General features: G+C 42.1%; 3 protein-coding genes across 6 annotated transcripts; 2 read left to right on the top strand and 1 right to left on the bottom strand.

The window, feature by feature from the left end:
* The first annotated feature begins 11 nt into the window (after positions 1-11).
* LOC6037886 (tektin-4) lies at positions 12-19,710 on the top strand. 3 transcript variants are annotated; one of them, XM_038253994.1, is made up of 6 exons: positions 14,268-14,604; positions 14,675-14,773; positions 14,832-15,402; positions 15,467-15,761; positions 18,901-19,123; positions 19,181-19,710. In XM_038253994.1, exons 1-6 carry the CDS (start codon positions 14,533-14,535, stop codon positions 19,547-19,549), a joined length of 1,629 nt encoding a protein of 542 aa, XP_038109922.1. In that variant the 5' UTR covers positions 14,268-14,532; the 3' UTR covers positions 19,550-19,710. The 3 variants fall into 3 exon arrangements, with proteins under 3 accessions (XP_038109924.1, XP_038109922.1, XP_038109923.1); XM_038253996.1 differs by lacking the exons at positions 14,268-14,604; positions 14,675-14,773 and adding an exon at positions 12-309; XM_038253995.1 differs by lacking the exon at positions 14,675-14,773.
* On the top strand, positions 4,774-6,147 carry LOC119766995. Its single transcript, XM_038253997.1, has 2 exons — positions 4,774-5,375; positions 5,434-6,147. Exons 1-2 carry the CDS (start codon positions 4,881-4,883, stop codon positions 6,121-6,123), a joined length of 1,185 nt encoding a protein of 394 aa, XP_038109925.1. The 5' UTR covers positions 4,774-4,880; the 3' UTR covers positions 6,124-6,147.
* On the bottom strand, positions 19,534-20,030 carry LOC119766996. Of its 2 annotated transcripts, XM_038254000.1 has the most exons (3): positions 19,948-20,030; positions 19,712-19,893; positions 19,534-19,646 (listed from the first exon to the last, which is right to left on the bottom strand). In XM_038254000.1, the coding sequence occupies exon 2, from the start codon at positions 19,830-19,832 to the stop codon at positions 19,722-19,724; it is 111 nt and encodes a 36-aa protein (XP_038109928.1). In that variant the 5' UTR covers positions 19,833-19,893; positions 19,948-20,030; the 3' UTR covers positions 19,534-19,646; positions 19,712-19,721. The 2 variants fall into 2 exon arrangements, with proteins under 2 accessions (XP_038109928.1, XP_038109927.1); XM_038253999.1 differs by having other exon boundaries at positions 19,712-19,996.
* Positions 20,031-27,750: the final 7,720 nt, after the last annotated feature.

Genomic DNA, 27,750 nt, shown 5'->3' with positions numbered 1-27,750 from the left:
AACGCGAGCTTTCACACTGCCGTGACTCCGCCCCTTTGAGTAATTTCGGAAAGCTCTGCGTTGAGACTCGGCGCGCATGTCCACCAACTAGTCCAGCTCGGTGAGAACGGCGGTGGCGGCCTCCGACGAGCCCGTAATCTAATTCATCCTCGTGTCGCGTTTTGATTGTTGATAGTCCGCCGCCGCCGCCGTGACTTCAACGGAATTTCCTCTCGCCACTTGTTTTTGAGTATGCAGTGAGGGTAGAAAAAACGTCGTCGTCCATAACCATCGATTTTTTTTGCGGCCGATGTCCGCCTGAAATTGAAAGTGAGTTTTTCATCCGGTTTCTTGGGAGTTTGGGGGCAATTTATGTCGCCAACCTGCCGCTGCAGCAATTTTTTTGTTCGCCCCGGATGTTCAGTGTGTCAGCTAGACGAAGGCCGCCCGAACTTGATGAAAGTGCATGTGGATGGGTGGGTGGTTCGTCGCACCGTAATTTATTAATCTTTGTCCTAGCCTTGAATGCTGGGACTGCTGCTGCTGCTCTATCTGTTTCGATCTTCGCTTGGGCAAGCGAGAAAATGTGGGTAATTCTGGGTTGAACTTTATTCGCGACCGCACGAAAAAAATCGATCGATGGATGAGACTTTAACGGCGGGGTTTTGAACTCAAAATTGCAGAAAGTTTGCTACTTCCGAGTTGATCCTGATGAGTCATTAGAAATGCGATGAAAAGAAATCGGCTCATCTACTTGAAAGTATATCGAGGCTATATAAGAAGTATATAAGAAAATATTTTTTACTAAAAAATCACCAAAAATAAGGATTAACTCGGGTTGTTTTGCGTCTTCGGAAAATTTGTAGGGAATAAAATTTCCTACGTGAATTCTACACTTGATTTTAACACAATAACTTAGACGAACTAAACTAGGGGCGTGCCTTGCGATCAGCGATGATAAAGGAAGGACTGATTTTATCATAGCTGGTAAGATAAATCACAGTTTGTTTACATCTTTAAGAAAAATGTGTTCCAATTTTGTAGATTTCAAGGGTCAATATTAAAAAAATGATATAAAACGTTAAGATTTACAATTGGTCGATACATCAATCAAAAGATCACAAGAAAAGCTTTCACATGAAGGTAAAAGCAAATCATTATGTACAACTATCGATTTTCTATGATTTTTTGAACATTGGCCGATTTGTAAACCGTTCCGAATAAGTGGGATGACTGTACTGCCCATGTTCGCATGAATGTCCCATATGCAAAAACAGCAAGCTGAAAAAAACCGCATTTAAAGTTTGTCCCATACATAAGGCACGTGTTAGGTTTAGGCTAAAAAACAGGATTTCTTCCTGATTTGTAAAACAAAGTTTTGGATGTTATATGCTCTTTTTAAAGAGCACACAATTTTGAACCAAACTGCATCAATAACTTGAACTCGATGAAAATGCATATGGGACATTTATGCGATCAGGGACAGTGTAACCTAGATAAATACAGAGAGAATAAGAAAAAAAACATTACTTAATTCACCTTTGGTGCCTTCCTCTCATTTATAGTGATTCCAACCCCCCTAAAGTGTCCACATGTTTATGGATCTCCCCTAACGTTCGCAGCACCTAAGAGGTCCTAATAAAAATAAGTGATGAGTAAAAAAACAGACTACCTAAAGACTTTTTGTAAAGATTATACAGTAGGGTGGGTACGTTTTTCAAAAAGTTCTCGGATCAAGTTTTAGTATGGTTCCCCTTGTAGGGCATGCCCATAGGGACTTTCATGCCAAATATCAGCTCATTTGGTTGTAAACTGGCTGCGCGCATCGAGGTTAAAGTTTACATGGGAATAACTATGGGAAATTGGAACTTTTTGTTCAAACGCTCCTACAGGCCTGGGAAAATCACGCGCCAACTTCAACTTGGTCAGGCCAATGGGCTTTCATAGCATGCTAAGGAAAATTTGATGCTTTTTGAGGGAAAACCGTTGATTCCGGAGACATCGGATTGTTTGCCGTTGCGCCAGGTCTTGGGACAACGAATCCATATGCTCTCTTCGGGAAAAGTGTTCTCCAGACCATTCCCCATAGGCCTGACCATACCAGAAGTTGGCGCGTGATTTTCCCAGGCCTGTAGGAGCGTTTGAACAAAAAGTTCCAATTTCCCATAGTTATTCCCATGTAAACTTTAACCTCGATGCGCGCAGCCAGTTTACAACCAAATGAGTTGATATTTGGCATGAAAGTCCCTATGGGCATGCCCTACAAGGGGAACCATACTAAAACTTGATCCGAGAACTTTTTGAAAAACGTACCCACCCTATTATACAGACACGGCCTTTGAGGAAAATTGCATCCCTCTACACGGCTTTTTCATGGCAATCAGACCCGACCAGTTGAGGTTATGTGAATTCAGACCATTTTTCAAACTGCTTGTAATTTAAGATAGGTAAGTCAGATCTTGAAAATTCTTACTTCACCTAAAAGGTCTTTTCATATGCTTTCTAAAAATATATAACATGTGAGGGTTTCATGATAAAACCAACCTTTTTACCATAATTTTAATTTAATATGAAACAGTTTATTTAACATAACTTTTTAAATACATGATAAAACTGCATGAATTTGAAAAGCAACTTAGGGGACATTAAGACGGGTCGATTAAAACCATTCCGGCCAAAATTGGTTGAGCCTGTGACGAGATATTCCAGTGACATTGATTTGGTACACATGTCTACATACAGCCAAACACACAGACATTTGCTCAGCTGGTGATTCTGAGTCGATATGTACAAATGAAGGCAGGTCTAGGAGGTCTAATTAAAAAGTTCATTTTCCGAGTGATTTTATAGCCTTTCCTCAGTAAGGTGAGGAAAGCAAAAAGAGGATTCCTCTGGAGATCGCAGTAAGCCGCGCGAGCGAACGGTTGGGGAAAAAATCGCAGCACTATTTTTGACGGTTCGAAATGCTCCTAGAGAATTTAAAAGTTGTCGTTTTTCACTTGGTTTGCAAAAAGTTCACATTTTCTTGTGATAAGATTTTCTACAGTTTTTAAAACAGGCCATAAGTGCAACTTCTTTTTTAGAACCACCGAACTATGGAGAAATACTGGTTGGGAGCGGACATACTCAGTGCTAAAGTGAAAGTGTTCACGTCAAACGATCCTGAGAAGAACCTGGAATCTGACGATCGGGATACCACCTCGCGGCGTCTTTTTAAGATTTGAGCTTTATGTTAAAGATTTGCTGTTTCTTGGTGAGAGCTGTCCATCATTAGTTGTTAAATTATTATATTCCCCTATATTATGATATTATAAATTAAATAACCCTTCTATCCCTTCCACATTATCCCTTTCCCAATTTCCATTTTCCCCAACTTCAATTGCCCAATTCCACTTCCCTCCTAAAAATATAATTATTTGCCAATTTACACTTACACACCACACCTAACTGATTCGGAGCGTTTGGTACGGTATGTCCACGCATCCTTCCTCCCCTGTTGATTCTGTGAAATGTGATCCGTTCACCGAATCTGTCTCTGCGGTTAATGCAACGCAGTAGGCCTGGCCGCTTTAATATTTGCTGTACATTTTTGGGGTTATTCGGATGTACTGCAATTATTAATATAGACAAGAAAGGACTTGAGGCGTAATCTAACCGCAAGTTCTTCCAGGATGCTTTCTTCGGACTGGTTGCGCTTGTGTTCGATTAGATTAGATTAGATTAGATTAGAAGGCAAAAAGAGAATTCCTCTGGATGGACTTGGACTTTGGTACTCAAATAAAAAAGAAATCCAGATTTAAATTCAAATCGATCTGGAGCATGTAGGGGACATCTAGGACTGCCATCTGAGCCTGAGAGTAACTTTTTGCTCGGAAAATACTCTAAATCCTATTTTCGGGAGATAATTTTATCAAATTCGAGGTTCCTGATCCAATTTCACAATATTTATTTAGATTTGATTTGAGTAATTCCAGGTCAACTGGGTACACCTTCACCGATTTGGACCATACTTGTAGGGAACGTTCACCTATCGATAGTTAACAGAAATCCCAAATTTGGTGCCGATGGTCCATCCTCCATTCTTTGACACTGCCAAGTAATGATTCAAAAAATTTAAATTGTTTTTGTTTACAATGACTGATTCAAAATAGGTAAATAAGTTCTATTTTGTTTGTCCAAAAAATGTGTAAAGAACTCTAAGTAAATTAAATCTACCAAAACCATACACCATTACCGTAACGACCTCAGAAACGTGATCAGTTGGAACTTTCAAGCTATTTGGCCTATGCCCTCCCACCTCTAATTTTGGCCGTGTTCGACACGATGTAGATCGCAATCCCTTTTGTTTTAATTTTAACCTCGTACAATGTATCAACGACGCCACCACCAGATGTACTTTGAATTGACGAACAATATATCACAGTGTTGTTACCTTTCGTCATTTAGTACTTTTCCACGACTAATTGATTAATTAATTGCTAGTTAGACTTTATTCAGAAATTTATTTTTTAGTAAGATATGTATATAATTATTTATGTGGTGCATACAATCCTGCCAAGATTGCAATCTTGTTTACGGGCAGCTTGGAAATTCTTGTCCACTTAATGACTGATATGTTTCCCTACACGAGTGCACACAGAATTCAAAAATAGAACACATACGTCCAGCACTTGTCGCCGCCGCCCTCTCTCGCACAGCTGTTCGCAACCACCCCACCCCACCCCACTCAGGCAGATCACAAAAATCAAGCTAAGTGAATCACAGACGGACAGACGAACGGACAGGTTATTTAGCTATCGGCCGCAGCAACGAACTGCTCTCACTCGCAACTGCGCATCCAAGTAGTTCAGACGTGCTCCTAAATTGTCACTCTCAGCGTTTGAACCGTTTCTTCGTGCAGCATGTCTCGGCAGCAGTTTTCCAAGTGTCCTCCGATTGCGGTGGATGATGAAGTGTACGAAATTCGGCAGTGTCTGTACTCGGTTCCGGAGGAATTCTTTCTGAAGGAGGAACCGGTCCCGGACGAGCAGTGCCTTTCGGTGACTCTGAGTACGGTTTCGTCGGGTGGAGTTCCCGCGGTGCCGTCCTACACCAGGCTCGAGGATCTGTTCGACTTGGGGGCCATATCACCGGAGGTCATCGATAAGCTGTGCTTCACCGAGATGATGCTGATAAGCGCCGGCGGCGAAAGCGCAGAGGAATCTGCACTGGTCGGTGGATTAGCCATCCAAGTGGAGTCTATTGCTGACGAAGTGATTGCCGTTTTTTGCAGCTCTCAGTTCTCGATGGGCGACGACAAGGCAGCTCGGTCGGAATTATTGGCCTTGACCGATAGGCAGCTGAGCCCATTCCAGGAGCGCAAATCGGAAACGGTGCAGGATGGAGACTTCCTACAGGTGAGTTGGGTTTTTTAACGTAATTCGTTTTTACTAATATCTAGTCTGTAACTCCTAGGAGAAGCAACTTCAGCTGTACTTTGACGAGGACCAGAACGTAACGGCGGTACGGCATGAAACGATAGGAGATAAAACCGAAACTTGTCACGGGGTCCTCGAAGGTCATCAGGAAGGCATTCTGATTCCAGACGGTCTAAACGTCCTCTTCATGCGGTACCTCATGGTAACTGACTTCACCGGAGAACTGCACACCCGGACGATCGACATCACGGGCCGTGTTGGTCACTCAATCTACCAGATCACCAACGCAATACCGACGAAGGTCAACGGAGATATCCACGACATCAAGCAGGTCATCCGTACAATCTACTACGACGACACGGAAGAGCCCGAAGTGAGCGTCAGTCACTACTTCACCGATGGTCACCTGCAAAGCCACACGTGGAACAACTCCAAGTACTACCTCACCATGAACCGGGTCTCGGAAATGTCCCTGGACATGGAGGACATGTGCACCACAATGCAGGTTTACCTTGAGGAACTTGCCAGGCTGCTCGAGGGAACTCCCAAGGACGTTACACCCGCCAGGTCAACCGACGTTATCCGGGGAGTCCTCTCTGAAATCATGAACGCCGTCTCGTACAAATCAATCTCCACCTCCAGGTCGCAGTTAACCCACGGTTCCGAGGCAACCGAAAATGTCCGGCAAGTTCTCGTGGAAATAATAAATCAAATGTCGCTTTCGTAACAATAAATTTGGGTGTTATTTGAATTCATTAGTATTGTTAGCATGTACCCACTAATGCAAGCATTGACCGAATTTGCACGTCCTTAAAATCGAAAATCTACTGCGCAAAAGCTGACAAATGCACACAAAATTCTGACCTGTTCATGAAATGTAAAGTTCTAATAGTGCATCTCTACTCATTATATAAATCAGCTGCCTTCACAGCTGTGCCGTCACAGAGTCGCAGGTCAGAAGAACGGCATCTGGTATGATGTCATTTGAAGATTTCTACTTTTACTTAACGTTATCGCCATGTAGAGTGCAGGCCAGAGGCGGGTAATCTAATTCGTTTTACGCCTCTGGATGCCGCATGGTAGCAAATTTTCACACACGTGTGCTAATCAACAGCGGTTCATTAGCGAAACGGGACATATTTCCAGACTATGGGAGATTCAAACGGTCACACGACCAACCTGCGACGTCGTGGGAAAACAAACTTTACTTTCGGTGTTATTTCTGGATTTTTGTTGTTAGTTAGATTTATTTGATATGATATTTTAGGGAAAGTCAAATTTCCATAACTGAAAAAGTGACTGTATCCATACAATATTGCGCATATTTCCGAAAAAGACACGAGGTAAACCATCCTCGATTCGGCAAATGAGCGCTGTCAAATCTCATACTGCGGGTTTTGTGTTTGTTGATCTTCTTCGAATCGCTTGCCATTGTTGCCGGTTATGTTTTTTATTGCACGAAAAGTGTCGAAAATCGCTGGCAACAATTCTCTCAGATTTCGGTCATTCGATTTTTTTGTATTTTTTAATGTATGTATGTATGTATGATCCCCATACCCGCAGGCAACTTGGTCCTGGAACACATGTGAGCGCTAGGTGAACAATTCGATCATCTTTTACTCCGTAATCTGTACACCCACGTGCATAAGTTTTTTTGCACGAATTTTAGTGCTACAAATACCGGCGCATAGAACAAAATGGTTTCCCTCTTCCCTCCCCCAAGCGCCGGAAATTTGTAGCGGGTGTAGGGACACTTTGCATAGACGCCCTTGTTCCCATCACGTCACTGAGGGTATGGAGCGACGAGAAATTAATAAGCATGCCCCCCTCAGTCGAACCTTCATTAGAGAAGCAGGCAATCCACAACTCACAGCGAACGACCGGAGGAACACCCTACCGCGTATTTAGTAAAATTGGCGTGGTTGGTCTTAAATGGATTGTATGAATGTTAGAGTGAGTGAAAGTATATTTTGAAATTCATACAGGAAAGATCTCACCAAATCGGGTAGCTTCAACTCCGGCATCATCGGTCTTGAATCTGACTTGAATCTTCTGGGACTTCTGGCCTTGATTTGCTGGACTGCCGAAACCGAAACTGGCACATCACCAAAACAGCAAAAACTTCCTGATTGCCAGTTAAATCTTGAGAGGCCTCGAGCTCGAGTTAATGAGTGTTACCGATCCTGGCGGATATCCGCCGTTGCTGTTTATCCGCCGTTATTTTCCGCAATGGCCATTCCCTGTTCGCCATCCAAGTTTCACCGTTATGGCTATCACTGGCCACAAACAGATTTGCCGGCGAAATATCCGTATTTCCACTAACTTTTTGTTTTTGAAACAACATTCGATTTTTTTGTATTTTTTAATCCGACTGAAACTTTTGCAAGAGTTGAAAGGATTACAAGCCGCCCTGGATCTTCGTTACGTATGGCCTGGACGTAATGGTGCTATCATGGTGAGAAAAACTGAAAAATCGAAGGCCATATCAATTCTGTCCCGTCACGACATACAGAAGCTGTTGCAAACCCCGAAAAAGTAATCTGTGCAGCTTACCATGCAGTATCTACAACTAAACCACCATTAGTGCAACCCATTACGCAACCAACGCCTACGTAGGAAATCCTTTGAATCTGTCCCTTCCTGCCTCGTCGAATGTGATCAAAATTCTGCAGATCAATATTCGAGGAATTAATCGATTTGAAAAGCTTGACTCCCTGTGCCTATTCATACGCAATCTAAACACAGTCATCGACGTAATCGTGGTTGGTGAGACGTGGCTTAAAGAAGCTCGGTCGCAGTACTACAACATACCAGACTACCAAGCTATCCACTCCTGCCGTAGAACGTCGGCCGGCGGTCTGGCAATCTTCATCAGGAAGGAGTTACCCTTTGCAGTAACAGCTAACACAACGAACCAAGGCTACCACCACATCGCAGTCAAACTCCACGCGGGAAAAAATCAAGTTCTCATTCATGGGTTTTACCGTCCACCGGACTTTGATGCTGTTCACCTTGCCTCATCCATTGAAGCGATCCTGGCGAATGCAGATACAGCGGACCCGTGTCTCTTAGTGGGTGACATGAATCTACCGGTCAACAACCCTGAAGCTAGAGACGTTCAACAGTACACACAGCTGCTAAATTCGTATGGCATGGCGGTGACTAACTCTTTGTTACAAGACCCAGCAGCACCAACATCCTCGACCACGTGGTTTGCAGTGTGGCGAACTCATCCCGAGTTTCCAACTATACGATGGATTGTGACCTGAGTGATCACAGCTATGTCCTTACAGTGCTTAAACTCAAGATGGAGCAGGAACGGCGCACACTAACTAAGACTTGGACTAACTATACAGCTGTGAATGATGAATACCGATCATTTCTGCAAGAGTACCAACTAGACTTACTGGTACCAAACGAACGTCTGCAAGCCATAACAGAACGCTATGCTCTTCTAACAAAGAAACACACGCGAACGACGACGGTGGAGGTCAAGGTGAAGCATAACTGTTGTCCCTGGTTCAACTACGACATTTGGAAGCTGAGCAACATAAAGGACAAAGTGTTGCAGAAATGGAAGGCCAATCGACTGGATGAGGTTCAAACCGAACTCTTGGCTCGTGCAAATCTAAAGCTGAATGAAGCAAAGCGTAAAGCAAAGGCGAACTACCACTCGAGGCTGTTCTGTACAAGCAACCCAAAGCTACTCTGGAGTCGAATCAACGAGGTTCTAGGAGGTAAGTCGAAGGCAAACTCCAAAGTGCAGTTAGAAGTAAACCATGAAATCGTGGAAGACCCAAGCAGTGTCTCTAACATCTTCAACGACTACTTTGCCTCAGTGGGTGTTAATCTCGGCAGCCAGCTGACTTCTGACGGCAACATACACAAGTTTGGCACGATGAAGTATGCTACGCGATCCCTGTTTCTTCGACCAGTTACATCACTTGAGGTCCAGAACATAATTTTCGCACTAGACCCCAAAAAGGCGCAGGGTTATGATGGTTTCCCGGTTGCTGCCCTAAAAAGACATAGTACTCTTCTAGCAAGTGTCATCAAGGACTGCTTCAACGAGTGTGTCAGTCAGGGGGAGTTTCCGGCGTGCTTAAAGAGAGCTTTGGTCCACCCCGTCTTCAAAGGAGGCGACCCGACTAACCCGTCAAACTACAGGCCTATCTCAGTGCTTCCTGTCTTGAACAAGGTCTTCGAGAAGCTGCTTTTGCCAGAATCTACAACTTCCTAATCGCCACTGAACAGCTATATCGCCATCAATTTGGCTTCCGTAAGGGTTCATCGACGGAAGTAGCCATACTTGAGCTTGTTGACGAAGTTTCCAAAACACTCGATGATAAACTGTCTGCTGGCTCGATCTTCTTGGACCTCTCCAAAGCATTCGACACGATAAACCACCAAATGTTGCTGAAAAAGTTAGAGTCGTGTGGATTACGCGGATTACCGAACGCCCTTCTACAAAGCTACCTGTCCGACCGCATACAGCAAGTCGTCGTGTCTGGAATCCGCAGTGAGATCCAGTTTGTTCGTTGTGGAGTTCCCCAAGGAAGCGTTCTCGGACCGCTACTGTTTCTGATCTACGTCAACGATATGTCTAAACTGCAGCTCCACGGTAAGACCCGACTCTTTGCCGACGACACCGCCATTTCGTACGCATGCCCATCACCGGTTGTAGTAGTACAACAAATGAAGGAAGACATGGAGTTAGTGTTCAACTACCTGGAAAACAATCTTCTGGCTTTGAACCTCAGCAAAACTAAAATGATGATTTTTAGATTTCTGCATTCACAATTGCCAGAATATCCCTCACTTAGTGTACGCAACACAGTCATCGAAGAAGTAGCATGTTTTAAGTACTTGGGCGTCTACCTCGACAACCGATTCAACTGGGACAATCATGTGCGGCAAGTTATTGCAAAGTGCTCATCACTGTGCGGAATCCTCAGAAGACTGTCTAGAAGCGTCCCACACCATGTGCTCCTGAAAATCTACTTAGCATACATTCACAGCCGTTACCGATACGCCATTGCAGTTTGGGGCCCGTGTCCCAAAGTCTACTTAAAAGAACTTCAAGTGCAACAAAACCGCTGTATTAAGGCTGTCTACAAGCTACCCTTTCTACATCCAACACGTGAACTCTATTCAATGCCACAGCACAAAATCCTGCCAATGTATGGCCTCTACACACAGTCAGTCGCAGTAATTATGTACCGGATCTTAAACAACGTCAACATTCATCACAATTGGGAGTTTGAAGCTGCTATCCACGACCACTACACCCGAGGATCAACTGATTTAAGGAGGACAGGATTTCGTACTGAACTAGGAAGAAGAAGATTCAAAATCCGAGGACCAACCCTATACAACGAACTCCCGGAAAACATGAAAGAAGCACTCACAGTCAATGAATTCAAAAGAAAATTAACAATTTATACACGTGAAAATTTAAACAACTTTATTGTACGTTAGATCTAAGCAATGAATTGAATTAAAATAATAAAGTGTTACCAGCTACACACCACAACACACAACACAACACGACACAAGAAAACACAACACCCATAACATAACATAAAAACCCTTTAAAAGAACTAATGTTCACTAGGGGAATTATGGAATGCATTATGAATTGAAATGAAATAAAGATTATTATTATTATTATTATTATTATTAAAAAAAAAAAAAAAAAAAAAACTTTGTTGGTGCCTTCGGTATGCCCAAAGAAGCCATTTTGCATAATTAGTTTGTCCACATAATTTTCCATACAAATTTGGCAGGTGGCCATACAAAAATGATGTATGAAAATTCAAAAAACAGTATCTATTGAAGGATTTTTTGATCGATTTGGTGTCTTCGGCAAAGTTGTATCTATGGATATGGACTACACTGAAAAAAAATGATACACGGTAAAACATTTTTTGGTGATTTTTTATTTAACTTTTTGTCACTATTAATAATTTCAAGAAAAATTAGAATCCTGCGCTTCAATTAAACGCCGCAGAAAGATACCGTCGCAATGGAAAAACCTATGGAGAAGTCAAGAGAGTAGGCTTAGACAAAAATAAATAAAAACATGTTGATTGTCAATCTGAAAAAAATCGTAGGGACTTTTGGTGCTGGCTGTCGATTGCTTATTGGTTTTAGCTGACTGATGTTTGGTGACGGAATATGCGGTTCTGAGATCTTCTCGGCCGGCTCGGTGGCATCCGTACCGGTGCCGGAATCTGTGACCATCAGGATTAGCTGTATCGTACCGTCGAATGGAGGCACTGCGGGCGTTATTGGCTTCATTGGGCAGGCTCCCCTCTCGTTGGTGAACCTGTTGCCCAGGCTTATCGGGACATGCCCTGAGGTTAAGCCGCCTGATTATGTTGGCACTAAAAGGCGCAAGACGACGGGGAAAATGGACACGAACAGTTTAGTTTTAGTTTCCAAAAGCTTGATTTCTCACTGAGAAACCGAATCTAATGAAAAATCACACCGTACGAACCAGAGTAGGGGCCACCGGAAGATCCAAATTTGTTGAATTTTCATCATGTTTATTCATACGAATACAATTCCATGTCTTTTACCAAGAATGATTATTTAAAAGAATCTAGGAATAAAAAAAATCCGTAAGAATGGAACTTGAAAACGGGTTTCAAGATCTTCGGTGGCCACATCCAGAACCGTACAGTATAAACTGGTCATGCAAAGTACAGAACTTCTTGAATGTAGAGTGTCTCTAGTGCAATTTCGTCTTCTGGACAAGTTTTTCATGTTCCCCGGTGGCCACATCCGGTTTCTCGAGTGTAATAAAGTCTTCGACCCCCTAACCAAACCGACCCGAACCCCACCCCCTTACTGTGTTACATTATAAAAGAACGCCTGCGGTTGGCAGGTCTTTTGGGCTGGATGCAGCGGTTCCATGACCTTCGCGGTGGGCTTGGTGGTTTTTTAGCTTCGCCCTTGGCTAGATGAACGCACTGCGTTCCAGGCTTCTTCGGGCAAATATCTTTGGAGTTGAATCGGCAGCCCTAGCATCGCGTGGTCTGGTTGTGTGCTCGAATAGTGGATGCAGGTGCCGCCGATTCACCAACGAGGAACAATTTGGCCCGACAAAGCCATCACCACCCACAGTGCGTTCATCCGACCCGATACGGAGACCGAGGATCACCATGCCTGCCGCAAAGGCCACGGAATCGTTGCATCCGGCGGAATTCCTGAACATAATTTTCTTAACCTTTGTAAATTGACAGCAATGGAAAATTAAAATCAACACGGTTGCTGCGATGAATTTGAAAAACGCTTGCGCTCGTATCTTTGAGACCCCTACAAGAAAATCACCAAAACTGTTTTTTTCTCAATACGCGCAATAAAACTTGATTTGCAAAAAACACTATTTTTATTTTTTTTATTTTTTGATATGTTTTAGAGGACATCAAATGCCAACTTTTCAGAAATTTCCAGGTTGTGCAAAAAATCTTTGAGCGAGTTATGAATTTTTGAATCAATACTGACTTTTTCAAAAAAGAAAAATTGGTCGCACAAATTTTTTAACTTCATTTTTCGATGTAAAATCAAATTTTCAATCAAAAAGTACTTTAGTGAAATTTTGATAAAGTGCACCGTTTTCAAGTTAAATCCATTTTTAGGTGACTTTTTTGAAAATTGTCGAAGTTTTTATTTTTTTTAAATTAGTGCACATGTTAGCCCACCTTTGAAAAAAATTTTTTTTGAAAAGCTGAGAAAATTCTCTACATTATGCACTTTTGAACTTTGTTGATACGATCCTTAGTTGCTGAGATATTGCCATGCAAAGGTTTAAAAACAGGAAAATTGATGTTTTCTAAGTCCCACCCAAACAACACACCATTTTCTAATTGCGTAATATTGAATGTTTGGACCTTTTAAAATGTTAGTCTTGGTTTAAAAAAATTGAAAATGATTTTTTTGAAAAAATTGGAAAATTTCACGAATGTTTCATAGTTTAACATTGAAAATCGAACCATTAGTTGCTGAGATATCGACATTAGAAAATGGTGTGTTGTTTGGGTGGGACTTAGAAAACATCAATTTTCCTGTTTTTAAACCTTTGCATGGCAATATCTCAGCAACGAAGGGTCGTATCAACAAAGTTTAAAAATGCAAAATATAGAAAATTTTCTCAGCTCTTCAAACATATTTTTTTCAAAGGTGGGCAAACATGTGCACTAATTTAAAAAAATGAAAAACTGCGACTATTTTCAAAAAAGTCAAAATTTCACTAAAGTACTTTTTGATTGCAAATTTAATTTTACATCGAAAAATAAAGATGAAAAATTTTTGCGGCCAAAATTTCGATTTTTTGAAAAAATCAGTATTGATTAAAAAAATCATAACTCGGTCAATGATTTTATGCACAACCTGGAAATTTCTGAAAAGATGGCATTTTATGTCCTCTAAAACATATCAAAAAATAAAAATAATTAAAAATAGTGTTTTTTTGCAAATGAAGTTTTAGTGATAAAAAGTTAAATAAAAAAATCACCAAATTTTTTTTACCGTGTATCATTTTTTTTCAGTGTAGTCCGTATCCATGCCTACAACTTTGCCGAAGACACCAAATCGATCAAAAAATTACTTCAAAAGATACTGTTTTTTTGAATTCTCATACATAATTTTTGTATGGCCAGCTGCCACATTTGTATGGAAAATTATGTGGACAAACGATGATGCAAAATGGCTTCTTTGGGCATACCGAAGGCACCAAAAAAGTTACAGTCGGACTAAAAAATACAAAAATTAAAATTTAAGAAAAAAAGACCGATTTCGTAGAGAACTGCTCATATGGCACATACTGAAATGCCGCGCGGCGTGTATCTTTGAAAGAAACGGACAATATGTATGGAAGTGGTACTTCAACCATCAAATTCAGTCCTGTGAGGGACGGCGAAAAGTCCAATTTTAACCACCCTAATGAGCAATCTCCCACGTGCAGTCGACACAGGGGTTGGTAACCGGGGCAAATCCAATAACAACGATTCACTGGCTTCCCCTAGTAACGATGTTGGGCATTTATAAACACAAGCCAATCTAGTTTTCAGAGAAAACTACTTACAAAGATTGAGGGCTAATTTCTTTCTCAATTTACTAAATTTTACCCGTAATGGCTCAGCTGAACTGTCCACCGTGCACTCCGTGCGCTGCCACGTGCATCGAGCATCAACCAACGCAAACCGTATGTTTTTGTTACATTCATGATTACAGTTTTCCTAGATCTGCACAATAAAATTGCACAACCTGTTTAGTGTGAAGCACCGCAAGTTCAGAAGCCCCGAAAAGAACGAACCTATTTTTATGCACTTCAAGAAATCCGGAATCAAATCAAGTCCAATCGCTGGGGACATGTAATTGGAGCTAAGTTGTGAGGAGTTGAAACACTCATTTAATTTTAAAACTGTTCAGGAAACTTCGTACGACAACCCGTTCCACGTGCACAAAGACCCACCGCCGCCATGTCCGGACAGCATGGAGCTGAAAACGAGTCCCGTTGGGCTGCCGGCTAGTGATCCTCCGTGTTACCTGCCTCAGCGGACAGGCAACTCGGACGTTCATCCGCTGTCCAAGCCGATGGGACCGATCGGACCATGGGCCACGGGTCGCGTCGACTGGGGTGCCCTGTCTGGCCAAACGGGCACACGTCCGGTTGTCGATCGCTACTCGATCACTCGGTACAGCGTGGACGAGTGGCGCCAGCGAAACGCGGACACGATCGACGCTTGCGCCAGTACGGTCACCAAGAGCGAGAAGATCGAGCACGACAGCCGGAACACGATCATCCGGACGTATGCCATCACGGACAAGAACCAGGCCGACTGCACGCAGAGTTTGCACGGTCGGGCCAAGACCATCGATGACATGAAGAGCGAGCTGGAGCGGGCCATTAAGGCGATGCAGGACGAGATTAGCACGTTGGAGGAGCAACGGCGACGGTTGAAGCAGTCCCTGGCGGTTCTGCGCATGCCAGAGGCCATCGGTAACCTTATATAACTGTGTTGATCTAGTTTAAAAATGTGATCAAATCCCCATTCACCACACAGCAACGGAATGCCTCGAACGACGCACCGGCCGCCCCGATACCGAACTGATCCGAGATCGTCCCGAGGAGGAACTGATCCGCGAGATTGCGCTCATTGCGGAAATCAGGTCAATTTTATTGAAAACCCTGTCCGAAATTGAATCACAGCAGGTGCAGAACCGTGCCGCCCGACAGCGCATGGAGTTCGACTGGAGCGACAAGAAGATGGCCCACGAGAACGACGCGATCAACTGCAACCTGACGAACAAGTCTACGATTACGCTGTTCCGCCCCGGGGCGACCCGGTGCCCTTCAGAGTGAGTTAACTTTTCTAGGTTTGATTTGAATGCTCAACTTTGAAAAAACGGCCGTTGTCAATTTCGCTCCAAATTTTTTTTTTTTTTTTTAAATTAGATATATCTTAATTGAACTTTCTTATTTTATGATCACGTTGATCACGATACTTTATTTCCTTGTTGTGTCTCGTCATTTTGAGATTTCGACCACATTCAAATTAAGAGTCATCGCGTTCTCGATTGCAAGATTCCGAAACTAGGTGTCCGAAGGCTAGAGCCGTCTGCGCGAAATTCGTCATTTTCGGAAGCTAATAACTTTTCAGCAAAAAATCCTAACAATGTGGTGTTTTCGGGAAAGTTTTTTTTTTTTTTTTGAGGGTGGTCCAGCCGCACATCGTTGATGTTGAAACCTCTAAACTGGGCCCTCGTCCTGTCACGTCCGTCAGTAGTCTTGTCGTACATTACAACATGAATTACGTCAAAAGATCCGTAGTTCCTCGATTCGCAAAAACGGTCGATACAACCATAATCCGAAAACCGTTAGTTCAACAGATCAACGAATTTTGGCCGATATCATTACATTATTGATTGATCGAGACTCTATAGACAATTTGACATAAAAGAATACCTAGTATTCTACATCAGTCAAAGTTTATTGACACCATTACTCTAACTTAACAATTGCAACTAAATTTATCATCAAATAGATTTGGAAAGCATACAGATGTATTTTAAATGCTAAGCAACAAATCAATTGTACTATCCTGAAGTCCCACCTAAATCCCACATTGTGATAGTGAAAAAGTCACAGAAGCAGCGGTGCCTTGTGCAATTGTGATATTTTCACTATCGGAGAACTACCTAGTTCACGAAGACAGCTTATCGGTCAACGCTTAAGCCCTGGGGCTGCGACAAAGCGAGTTCTCGTAGCATGAAGTGGTGTCCATAGTGCTTATAAAAAAGAATATATATCCAAATTTCAACTAATGCACTAGGATCAAATCATGCCCCTTGACTTTACAAGGCCCAGGGAATGTGGTGTTTTCGGGAAAGTTGTTCTCAATTTAATAAAGGTCCTACATCTGAGAATTGGTAAGAATTGGTAAAATAAAACTGAAACAGTTGCCTTTTTCCCGTGGTCATTATGAGCTCAAATTTGGAATTTAACCTAGTGATGGGTCAATCTTTCATTTCAGGGGGTAGCCCCGAGGAAGCCCGGATTTGGACCACCCTAATGGGTATCAAACTATTTGAAATTTTGCTTGCATTTTCACTGTTTAAAGTGAAATTTTTTTATGATATAAGTAAGTTTCAAAGTATAAAACGTATCAGACGAAGCGAAATTTGATTTGTTTTTTCAATGTTCTAGTATTTTAAGAATTAAATGCTCTAGTTTTCACAAAATTCCGTATTCTTAAAAAAATATTCAAATTTTTGCAAAATACCTTTTTTTTGAAAAATACTCAATTTTCACTCAGTTGTCAAGTTGTAAATTTGATTTAAAAAAATAATTAAATAAAACATTTTCGAAAAAAGAAATAGATCTTGTTGGAACCTACTTCAGGTTCCCAGGGACTCTCCTGCTTGGCCATTATTCCCGTCACCGGCGTGCTATTCGCGGCCTCTTGTGCCCGCGTGCTCTCACTGCCGCAGTCTGTTCTTGACTGACTCCCCGTGTGTATGTGTGTGTCCTCGCCTGACAACTTGACAAGATGTTGGCGCTTTAGGTGAGCACCACAGATCTTATTTACCTTGTGATCAAAACGTCAAATGCCGTATTAAGTAGGCGAATATCTGTTTTACCCCTAATCCGACAAAATGTTTAAAAATATTTTAATTAATTTTAAATTGCATTTTTTTTATCAAATTTACAACTCCAATACTTCTAAATTACGTGAAATTGTCCGAGGATTCCGAATATGACAAAATTGAGACCAAAAAGTGCCGCAATGACGGCCTACAGGGCAAAAACTAGCGTTGTAAAATGTTTGTTATAGAAAAATCGAAAAACTATGAGAAAAACTGCGATTGGCCAAAAAGTTATTTCCGAAGGCTTATACTGCCGTTCTACGCATAATTGTCCCATGTTAAAAAAAGTGGAACTGAGAAAAACGCGATTGAAATTTTTCGATCGATTTCTGTGTTTCTACGCATAATTGTCCCGTGGGTTCCTATTCGCCCTATTTGTCCCTAATCGCCCAGTTAGCAATTTATCACCCTTATTTGTGATTATCTTGCTATACAACTGGTAAACAAGACATAATGCTTGGTAAAACTAATGATTCCGTGTTAGAAAATACTTGGTGGGACAATTATGCGTAGATGTTTAACGATGGGACAAACAGACTTGGTGTTATTTCAATGAGTTTGCGAACAAAGTACCAGATTTTATGTGTTTTTCTTAAAGTACACATCAGACTAAACTTAAAAATGGCATAAAGTCAAAATCGTCAAAAACTGACATGGGACAATTATGCGTAGAACGGCAGTATAGTCCATGAAATTACCTATCTTTTAACCTATGGGAGTATAGGTGTTTGAGGCTGTTGGAAAAAGATATTAGGGTTTTAAAAAAATCCATTTTTAACAGTAATTTGCAAAAGCTATGAGAAAAAAATCAAACCAATCCTGGATGTCTATAGTACATTTTGAAGTGCTTCAAAAGACCATTCGAATGCATCCAAGAGAGTTGGAATTGAAGAAGTTTTACGGAAATGTGAGCAATTTTAAGATTTTTAATGTTTTTTTCGACCTCAAACTTCAAAGCCCGTTTTACCCCACTTCCCTTTGTCGTAGAGGGCTCATATTTGGCATGAGTTCATCTCATGTATAGACAAAAAACGCTGAAAATTTCATCCAAATCGGAGCACCTCGATACCACCTGTTACACATTGGTGAAAAACTCGCTCTTAAATGAAATACTAAAAAAAAATATTTTTGGGAATGTACTAAAATTTTTATAATTTGCAATTTGGGTATCGTCAGCTTTTTCAACCCCGAGGGCTCTTTTTGGCATGAGTTCAAATTTTCACTCAAATTCGATACGACGTCTAGAAGACAACGAGCCAATTTCGTAGTAACAGTTCTATAGGGCGAATCTGCAAAACTGCTTCTTAAAAGAGTCTTAAAATTTCTAAAAATGGCTTTCGGAATGTTTCAGGCAATCAACGAAAATCTACTGGGAAAAGTTTAGCAAGGAAACGTTGGCAATGTGCGCCACCTGCCGGATGCAATCCCATGCCCTCCGGAACACGCTGGATGCCATCCTGATGAACGCTGCCCGTGACCTCCGCTCGCAGGCCGACAGCGTTGAGCGCGCCCTGGCCGATAGAATCTCCTGCATGGAGGAAGTCCGCCAGAAGTTGGAAATCGATCTTCTTACGGTTGAGAGTTAACTTAATTTTAGAAATGTTTATAAACTAACGTTTTGTGCTTTCCAGACCCTCCAACGTTTGGCTGACACGGAGATCCAAATCGACAAACTGAAGGTGGCCATACGGAACATGGACCACGCGATGAAGGTTGTCCAGACCCGGCTGGACAATCGCAACCAGAGACCAAGGGTAGAAAATTGTCGCGATCAGTCGCAGTTGCTGCTGATTGCGGAGGTTAAATCTATCGAGGAGGGACTGTCGGCCATGAACGCGCAACTTCGGCAGGAGGAGGAAGTCAAGAACGAGCTCATGAATCGCAGAGGTGAATTGGAGAAGGAAATTATGATGAAACGGCGCACGATTGCGATCGATCGAGATCGGTGCCAGCTTTTGCGAAGCCATTTTCCGTCGGCAACTGCACTGAGCGGATATTAGCATGATTGAGGTCATTGCGGTATTTATTTTTCAAACTCATTTACAAGAAGCAATACTTTACAGATTTGACTAGTTTAGTGTGTGGCACGATTGGAAGCTAAAATATACAAATTTGCGATACATTTTAAACCCGACATAAACACTTTGTTTTATCTAACTTACCTTCAATTTTTCAGTTATTGACGAAAAGCTCCCAGCCCATCCATTGAATCAATTTGAAGGCCAGATACATAGGGATCAACGTCAACGAAATGTAGATGTAATAGCTGGAATCCTCCTCCATTTCACATTCACTCTTTTATTTCGTTTACACCGATCAATCGTAGGGACAAAGCGATATTTATCTGTAGAATTTCAATAGTTTTTTAAACAATATTTTTAAAGAAAAACTAGTTAACCTAATCCGGCGAGCAAGTCGTCATGTTGCAATGTTATCAAACAAATTCATTTTTGGTTCCTTGTTTACGTCTTTACGCGTCTGATGACGTTAGCATACCACAGTTGATTTTATTACACGATCCTCGAAAATAATTTATTTCTGGGTTAAATCATACTCAATTACACTCAGAGATAAATTTACTCACAATAGGGTCCCACAACCAGATGTAAATTTTGATCAGAGTCTCGGCCCGAAACTTCAAACACGAACAAAGGCAGCGAACTGCGAACCGAAGATTGACAATGACGTTTTGGAATTTTGACAGTTTGGAACGCATGAATTACCCCATTATCGGTTTCCCGCATGGGTGATGTGGAAATTGTTGCACATGGTTGAAGTTGGTAATTTTGCAACTTATTTTAATTTATACTAAATTTAAAAATTTAAACACGAATCTACAGCGAATGGATGTGAAAACTAAAGATATACTAAAGGCACGATGATTTGATGTGCATTCTTTATCAGAATCACGTTAAAAGAGGTTTAAATTGAAAATTAATAATAAAACAAATTCTGGTCTAGAATTTAACGAAATTTTGTCTGTTTGTAAGACTTAATGTTACTACACAATGGTTATAGATTTTTTTTTACAAAAAAGTAAATTTTTCGTTTCGTCCACAAACAATTTTATGTTTGTAAACAAAAGACGCCATATTGCCAATGTCTAGGGGGTGTACAAAGTAAAAATATTTACCATTCGTTAACATATTGACGTTGTTGTTGATTTATTGGCCAATAAATCAACGAGAATGTTATGACCTACATTTGCACACCTTGATTTGACAATTTGACAGTTGACAGTTTGACAGACAGACGAAAACAACAAAATATTGTTGGCGACAAAATTTTACTATCTAAAGAATACCGTTTGGAAATTTTCGGAGAAAAAAGTCCTGTTCGGTCCCATATTGGCCAAATCCGGGCACAGTAAGACCTAACTTCCGGCGTAATGACGGGCTGACGGAGCTCAAACAAGAGGAGATTTCAGGACCGTAGGCGAAAGCAGAAAATATTCTTTTACCAATCGTTTTCTACGATGCGGCTCGCGGAGGATGAGGATTCGATATCAATGGTTGAAAAGATTTTCCGCGTTTTTTCTCCAACAATATGGCTCGAAGAGGCATGAAACTGCTCTGCCAACGATCATGACCATGATTATGTCCTTCCAATTGTTTCCTCTTGCGTGGTGGAAGAAGGAGGAAATCGGTCTCGATGTCGATAGTTTTCCTCCTGCCGCTACTTTTCATTGAGTGTTCATTTTTGCTTATTACATGATCGAGGAAGCAACGGGACAAGACCTGGTGACCGGAACATGGTCCCTTACTTTTGCGTTTACCACAGGCAACTTGTTCAAAGAGAAAAACAGTCTCAGATTGACCAAATCCGATCACAGGTAGAGGGAGATTCCGTCTCAATGGAGTATGTAGCGTTTCAACCGAGGTTGACCGGGTTTGACGGAATTCAAACGGTAGGAGGATTCAGGACAGTAGGCGAAAGCTTTGACTTTGACCCATCGTTGCCCTCTAGTGCAGTTCAAGGAGAAGGAGGAGGCAATATTTACGGTTTCATCCGGGATTGTCCGGGTTTTACTTCAACTGTTCCTCTAGCGGCCATGATCATGATGATGCCCACATTGAAGAAGGAGGCAATCGGTCTCGTTGCCGATTGTTTTTCTTCTTCGACACTGGTTTCATTTGGCCACAATTGATGATCGGATTTGCTGTTTCCCTTCCACTATTTTGGACCAATCCGGAAAGTCACCGGTTCTAGCATTTTTGTTTTTCTTTGCATTCTAAATATCAGGTTATGTTATCCGGCCTGTCCAAAGAATTTGTCCAAGTTCCGTAGAAAAAGAGAAGCCTGCTCCGTTTTAACGAATATAGTATTCATCGAGGGTTCATTTTTGGAGGAAGCAACAGGACGGGTTCTGATCCCGGAACATGGCCTCTTACTTTTGCAACAAGTGGAGGAGGAGGAGCAGAAGGAGCAAGAGGAGGAAGCTAAATTAGGTGGACATGACTTTTCGGGTAATCCTTCAACGTAGCGGGACGTAGAGGAATCAGTTAACCGGTCCACTGCATTTTTCTTCTTTGGTGTTTCAGAAGTAACTTGACCATTCTTGGCCGACGGAGCATGGTCCACGCTGAAGAAATGTCCAATTTCTGCTACTTATAAATTTCCTTGAAAATCCTCACCGTCAAAATTGTTTGTGTTTATGTTCAATTTGACATTTCTATTTGACAAAGGTTCAAGGATCCACAACCCAGGTAAGGTCGCGTTAAAGTATTGACGAAATATTAATCAATCAACGAACTATTATAAGCTATTATTAGTCTATCGACCAAGTTGTCCTGCCCCTAGGCCAATGTTGTTCGGTAGCTCATATCAGGCCATCGCCGGGGCCCTGATTTTGATGTACGACGGTATTGCAGATTGCAGCGATTTTTAGACAATCGTGCAACTTGTGGAAAGCTCAATACAAAAGTGCACACCTCAAACTACAGCAGAAAAAAACTGTCTAAGACACACACCCTAGTTCGAAACTGTCCTAAAGTGTTCGAAACAGCCCTCTGTCACGACGGCCATGTTTATGAAACCTAAATGTTCGACGCGAACATGAAGACAACAAAGAAGATGAAGAACGTATTTGCTGTCAAAATTTGAAAATAAACAAACCGCGTGGTAAAAAAAGGCATAATTGAAATGATTTCAATGATAAAATAACGACACGGGACGGATTTCCAAACACAAGTTCCCGAAGAACCCTATCCGCCCAGAGACAAGTTCAAAGTTCAGATTTGTTCGGACCACTTCGCGATGAACTTCTTGTGAGCCCACAAAAGGTCGGATTCTACACAAGCACGCGATTCCCTCGATTCCCTGTGTGAGTCGACAGCGGGAGTGGGCCATTCCTCGGAGAAGGTTATCGAAGGATGCTCGGATAGACCAGCTCCGCCACAATCACCGGAATCACAGATGTTTCTGCACTTGGTCGGTTACTCCCTGCCGGAGATTGCAGCGAGTTGTTCGGAAGGATAAACAGCGGGACTTTGCCAGTCCCCGGCCCAGTACTACCCGGCAAATCTTCCCGGTCAATCGGAAGCAACAGTTCTCACCTTTTTTTCGTAACAGATTTGCACACACAAAAAGTAATGTTCTTGAAGATTTGGTGTAAACAAACAGACAACACCAATACTGCTACACTCACAGAGCCCACGCAGTAGTATTAGTGAAGAGCCCACGATAAACAACGTGGGCTCTTCACTAATACTACTATGTGGGCTCTTCGAGGTTTTGGTGACTGTCAAACGTTTTAGCCATTTACAGTGGTGCCAGGGGGTTGGTTCGAAAGCAACAAAGCTCAGTCGAGACACGCACCACGCTAGGCGAAAGGGGGGGGGGGGGAGAAGGGGTAGGATTTCAAGTGTGCAAATATTTGGTGTGCAGTTATGATTTGCAAGGGTGGAGAATTTGGTGCAAAGTGTGCAATAAAGAAAACGATTAAAAACTATATTAATGGTACGTTCGTTTGATGGCTAGTTCCACACTGAGTGCCGCACACAGAGCTGTCAAAGTGTTTCTTTGAAGAAACTCGCGCTAGTTCCGCACGAGTTTCACCGCCATCTTGGAACTGAAACTCTAGTGCAACACTCGATATTTTTTCAGTTTCATACGAGTTCCACGCGCACTGACAAATGACGTTCGATTGGCACCGACGAGTGCGGCACTCAGTGCCGCACCGGCTCTTCAAACGAACGTACCATAAGGCTCTGAAAGGTATCATAAGGCTTTCTAGTCAGAAATTTACCAACACATTCAAAGTATGTTTACATGACAGCTGGACGTTTGTTTGCATCAGGTTTCCTATCTCTTTCTAGCAAAAAAATTTTGTCAGGTTACTTCTAGCTGGTTTTTTTGACTGACTGCCCGATATGTCAGCCAACATACTTCGCAGGGCTGTGACAGCTACAGCTCGATCATTGTTTGCATCAGGATACTGTGACGAGGAGTTCGTCATTTTTGAGTTAAATTATATTTTTTTCACTGGGCCTAGAAAGCCTTATTCCCGATCGGCCATTTGGCGGTCATGTTTGTTTCAGAAAAACATTCAAATCTTGATTCCGAATGTTTCAATCAAAAAATAGTTTTCGTTGTGTTTCCTGTAGAAGCATTTTACATAAGGCGCGCATTAAGTGCGCCAACCGAGGCGCCAACTGTGACGGTCTACCTCGAGGAGCAGGAAAAGAGGAAGAAGAAAGCAGCAGCATCCTACCCGAGGGGCGTGACAAAGGCCTTAATATATTAATTTTTGATATTTAATACATTAAGGAATTAAATTCCTCATGTCATTTGACATTTGACAGCGCCACACCTGCTTTGAAAACATTGGTTTGCTTTGTGTCTCTTTCGCGCGCTCGGCTGTCAAGATTGTTTTGGTTTCGTGCTTGGTCACGGTGGATAAAAAAAGAAGCGGATGAAATTCTGGAGCAGGACGATGCAAAAGTGCAATAGGAGATGTTGCAGCCGGCGGATTTTGATGACATTGGCAAGCAGCAAATCAAAAAGCTGGTAAAGTGCGGTTTCATCGATGACGAGATCCTGGGACGCGCCTTGCGTCGGACACTAGCAAGATTTCTTTGCAGCTGGTGGTGGCTTGTGACAGCGATGCCTTCAACAAGTCGACGCCGGAGGAAATGAAATTCAGTTGTCCACTCACGCTCGGATGCAGGAGTGATTAATCCGGAAAACGGTTCAACAGCTAGGCCACTTTAACGCTCGCAGGTTCAGGATCAGGAGTCAAGGAAGAGCAACCAGGAGGGAGTGGACCATTATAATTATGAGACCATCAGGGTTGGTTACTCGAAGTGGCCTTCACTAACGTTAAGTGGTGACTTTTTTGTATATTTTATTGAAAATAGACAAATAAAATAACTCAACTCTGTTGTTTCATTTATTTCAACAAGAATCGCATCAACTGTGGAATTGACGACGGTCGTCGGTGGAACCGTGTTGAGTTGGTAATTTCCTGAAGTGTCTGGAATAAATATGCCAAGTTGCCGATCGCTAAGGACTTTGACGAGGACGTGAACAAATACACAACTTTCCGTTCCCGGGAAGAGTCCTCATCACCGTCAACCGGCAATTGCTTTTCCACCGGGCTCATGGTAGTACCTTTGATGGAGGTCGTCACGGGACTAACGGAGGTCAAAGACTCAGCGGTGATAAAGGTGGCAACGGTAGGGACAACATCGGGGGAAACCACTTCTGATGGGCCACGTTGAACATGCCCAGTAGTTTGGCGGGAGTGGCGACGAAGAAACCAGACCAAATAAATAGGACAATTTTTGCCAAAATATGTGGCCCGTGGGAAGAATTGGAGTCGAGAATACGTTTAAGCAAACGCAGCATTAAGGTGTGTCACAATGCGCCGCTTCCGGCGGGGCAGCTTCGATATCGTCCCTAGTACGTCTTGGTCACTTCCTGGGATGGCTCTGCGCAGCTTTTCCGGGTTGCCTGTGCCGCGCCGGCACTTATCTGCTCAAGCTGCTCTTCGAGGACGCAATTTTTGGACCAAACACAACAACAAACACGTGCGGTGTCAAACTGTCAAATCAATGTAGTGTAAGGAGAGGTGGCGTTGTTTTGACCGTAAACAATCGTTAATGTATTTAATTCCTGCCGTTAATTAATTAAATAATTTAATTTCTTACTATTGTCGCGCCCCTCGGGTAAGGCTATAATCCTGCTCTAAAAATGAACTTTGAATCAAAACGTCGTAGACCCACCTTCATGTATACATATCGACTCAGAATCGAAAACTGAACAAATGTCTGTGTGTATGTGTGTGTGTATGTGTGTGTGTATGTATGTATGTGACCAACAAACTAGCTCATGTTTCTCGGCACTGGCTGAACCGATTTGACCCGAACCTGTTGCATTCGACTTGGTTTAGGGTCCCATAGATCGAGTTTTATACAGATTGAAGTTTTGATAAGTAGTTCAAAAGTTATGTAAAAAAATGTGTTTTCACATATATCTCACTTAAATGTATGTAAACTCTGTCCGGGTCCATCATCCGACCCATCGTTGGTTAGGTTATCAAAAGACCTTTCCAACGAGTCCAAAACATTGAAGATCTGGCAACCCTGTCTCGAGATATGGCCACTTAAGTGACATTTATGTACTTTTTGGAAACCGGATCTCACTTAAATGTATGTAAACTCTGTCCGGGTCCATCATCCGACCCATCGTTGGTTAGTTTATCAAAAGATCTTTCCAACGAGCCTAAAACATTGAAGATCTGGCAACCCTGTCTCGAGATATGGCCACTTAAGTGATATTTATGTACTTTTTGGAAGCCGGATCTCACTTAAATGTATGTAAACTATGTCCGGATCCACCATCCGACCCATTTTCGATAAGGTTATCAAAAGACCTTTCCAACGAGTTCAAAACATTTGAGATCTGGCAACCCTGTCTTGAGATATGGCCACTTAAGTGATATTGATGTACTTTTTGGAAGCCGGATCTCACTTAAATGTATGTAAACTATATCCGGATCCACCATCCGACCCATCGTTGGTTAGTTTATCAAAAAACCTTTTCAACGAGTTCGAAACATTGAAGATCTGGCAACCCTGTCTCGAGACATGGCCACTTAAGTGATATCGATGTACTTTTTTACTCCGGATCTTAAAAAGAGATGAAATTTTTGTATCTGAAAGAGATGAAATTTCTTATCAGCCATTGTTGGTAATAAGTGAGGAAGGCTCCAACCACATAGGTGGATTAAGTTAGTTTTTCTCCTTAAGGTTGCCCAGAAAACACGCTGTGACGAATATTCACCAACGCGAACCTTAAATCCCACGAACGATCTTTTTAAATTTAGAGTATTTTTTCTTTGTGTTCGTGCACAACAGGTTTCGGCAGGGGACATCAGCCTCGTTCTATATTTTTATAACAGACAAAGTACAAAGTATATTTACATGGCAGCTGCGTGTTTGTTTGCATCAGATTTGCTATCTCTTTCTAAATCGCACTACAAAAATATTACTGTAATGACAAAAGTAATTTACTCTCGAATTCAAAAGTGGGTTAAACTTGGGGTTAAATTTGATAAATTGGGTCCCAAAATGAAGCTTAGATTGCTGATATTATTGTTTACAGCGATAAAGCCTAGCTAGGATAAAGCTTATTTTTCTGAGTACAATGACCCTTTGTACGACCACAAAGAGTTTAAAATGGATTTTTAAAAATCAATTTTGAAAAATTAACCTCGCGGTCCTTCTTGACCAGCCCTCTGTCACGACGGCCATGTTTATGAAACCTAAATGTTCGACGCGAACATGAAGACAACAAAGAAGATGAAGAACGTATTTGCTGTCAAAATTTGAAAATAAACAAACCGCGTGGTAAAAAAAGGCATAATTGAAATGATTTCAATGATAAAATAACGACACGGGACGGATTTCCAAACACAAGTTCCCGAAGAACCCTATCCGCCCAGAGACAAGTTCAAAGTTCAGATTTGTTCGGACCACTTCGCGATGAACTTCTTGTGAGCCCACAAAAGGTCGGATTCTACACAAGCACGCGATTCCCTCGATTCCCTGTGTGAGTCGACAGCGGGAGTGGGCCATTCCTCGGAGAAGGTTATCGAAGGATGCTCGGATAGACCAGCTCCGCCACAATCACCGGAATCACAGATGTTTCTGCACTTGGTCGGTTACTCCCTGCCGGAGATTGCAGCGAGTTGTTCGGA

This window comes from Culex quinquefasciatus, chromosome 2 (genome assembly GCF_015732765.1).
Source record: "Culex quinquefasciatus strain JHB chromosome 2, VPISU_Cqui_1.0_pri_paternal, whole genome shotgun sequence".
NCBI classification, from domain to species: Eukaryota; Metazoa; Arthropoda; class Insecta; order Diptera; family Culicidae; genus Culex; species Culex quinquefasciatus.
This window is presented reverse-complemented; position numbering and strand designations above follow the sequence as displayed.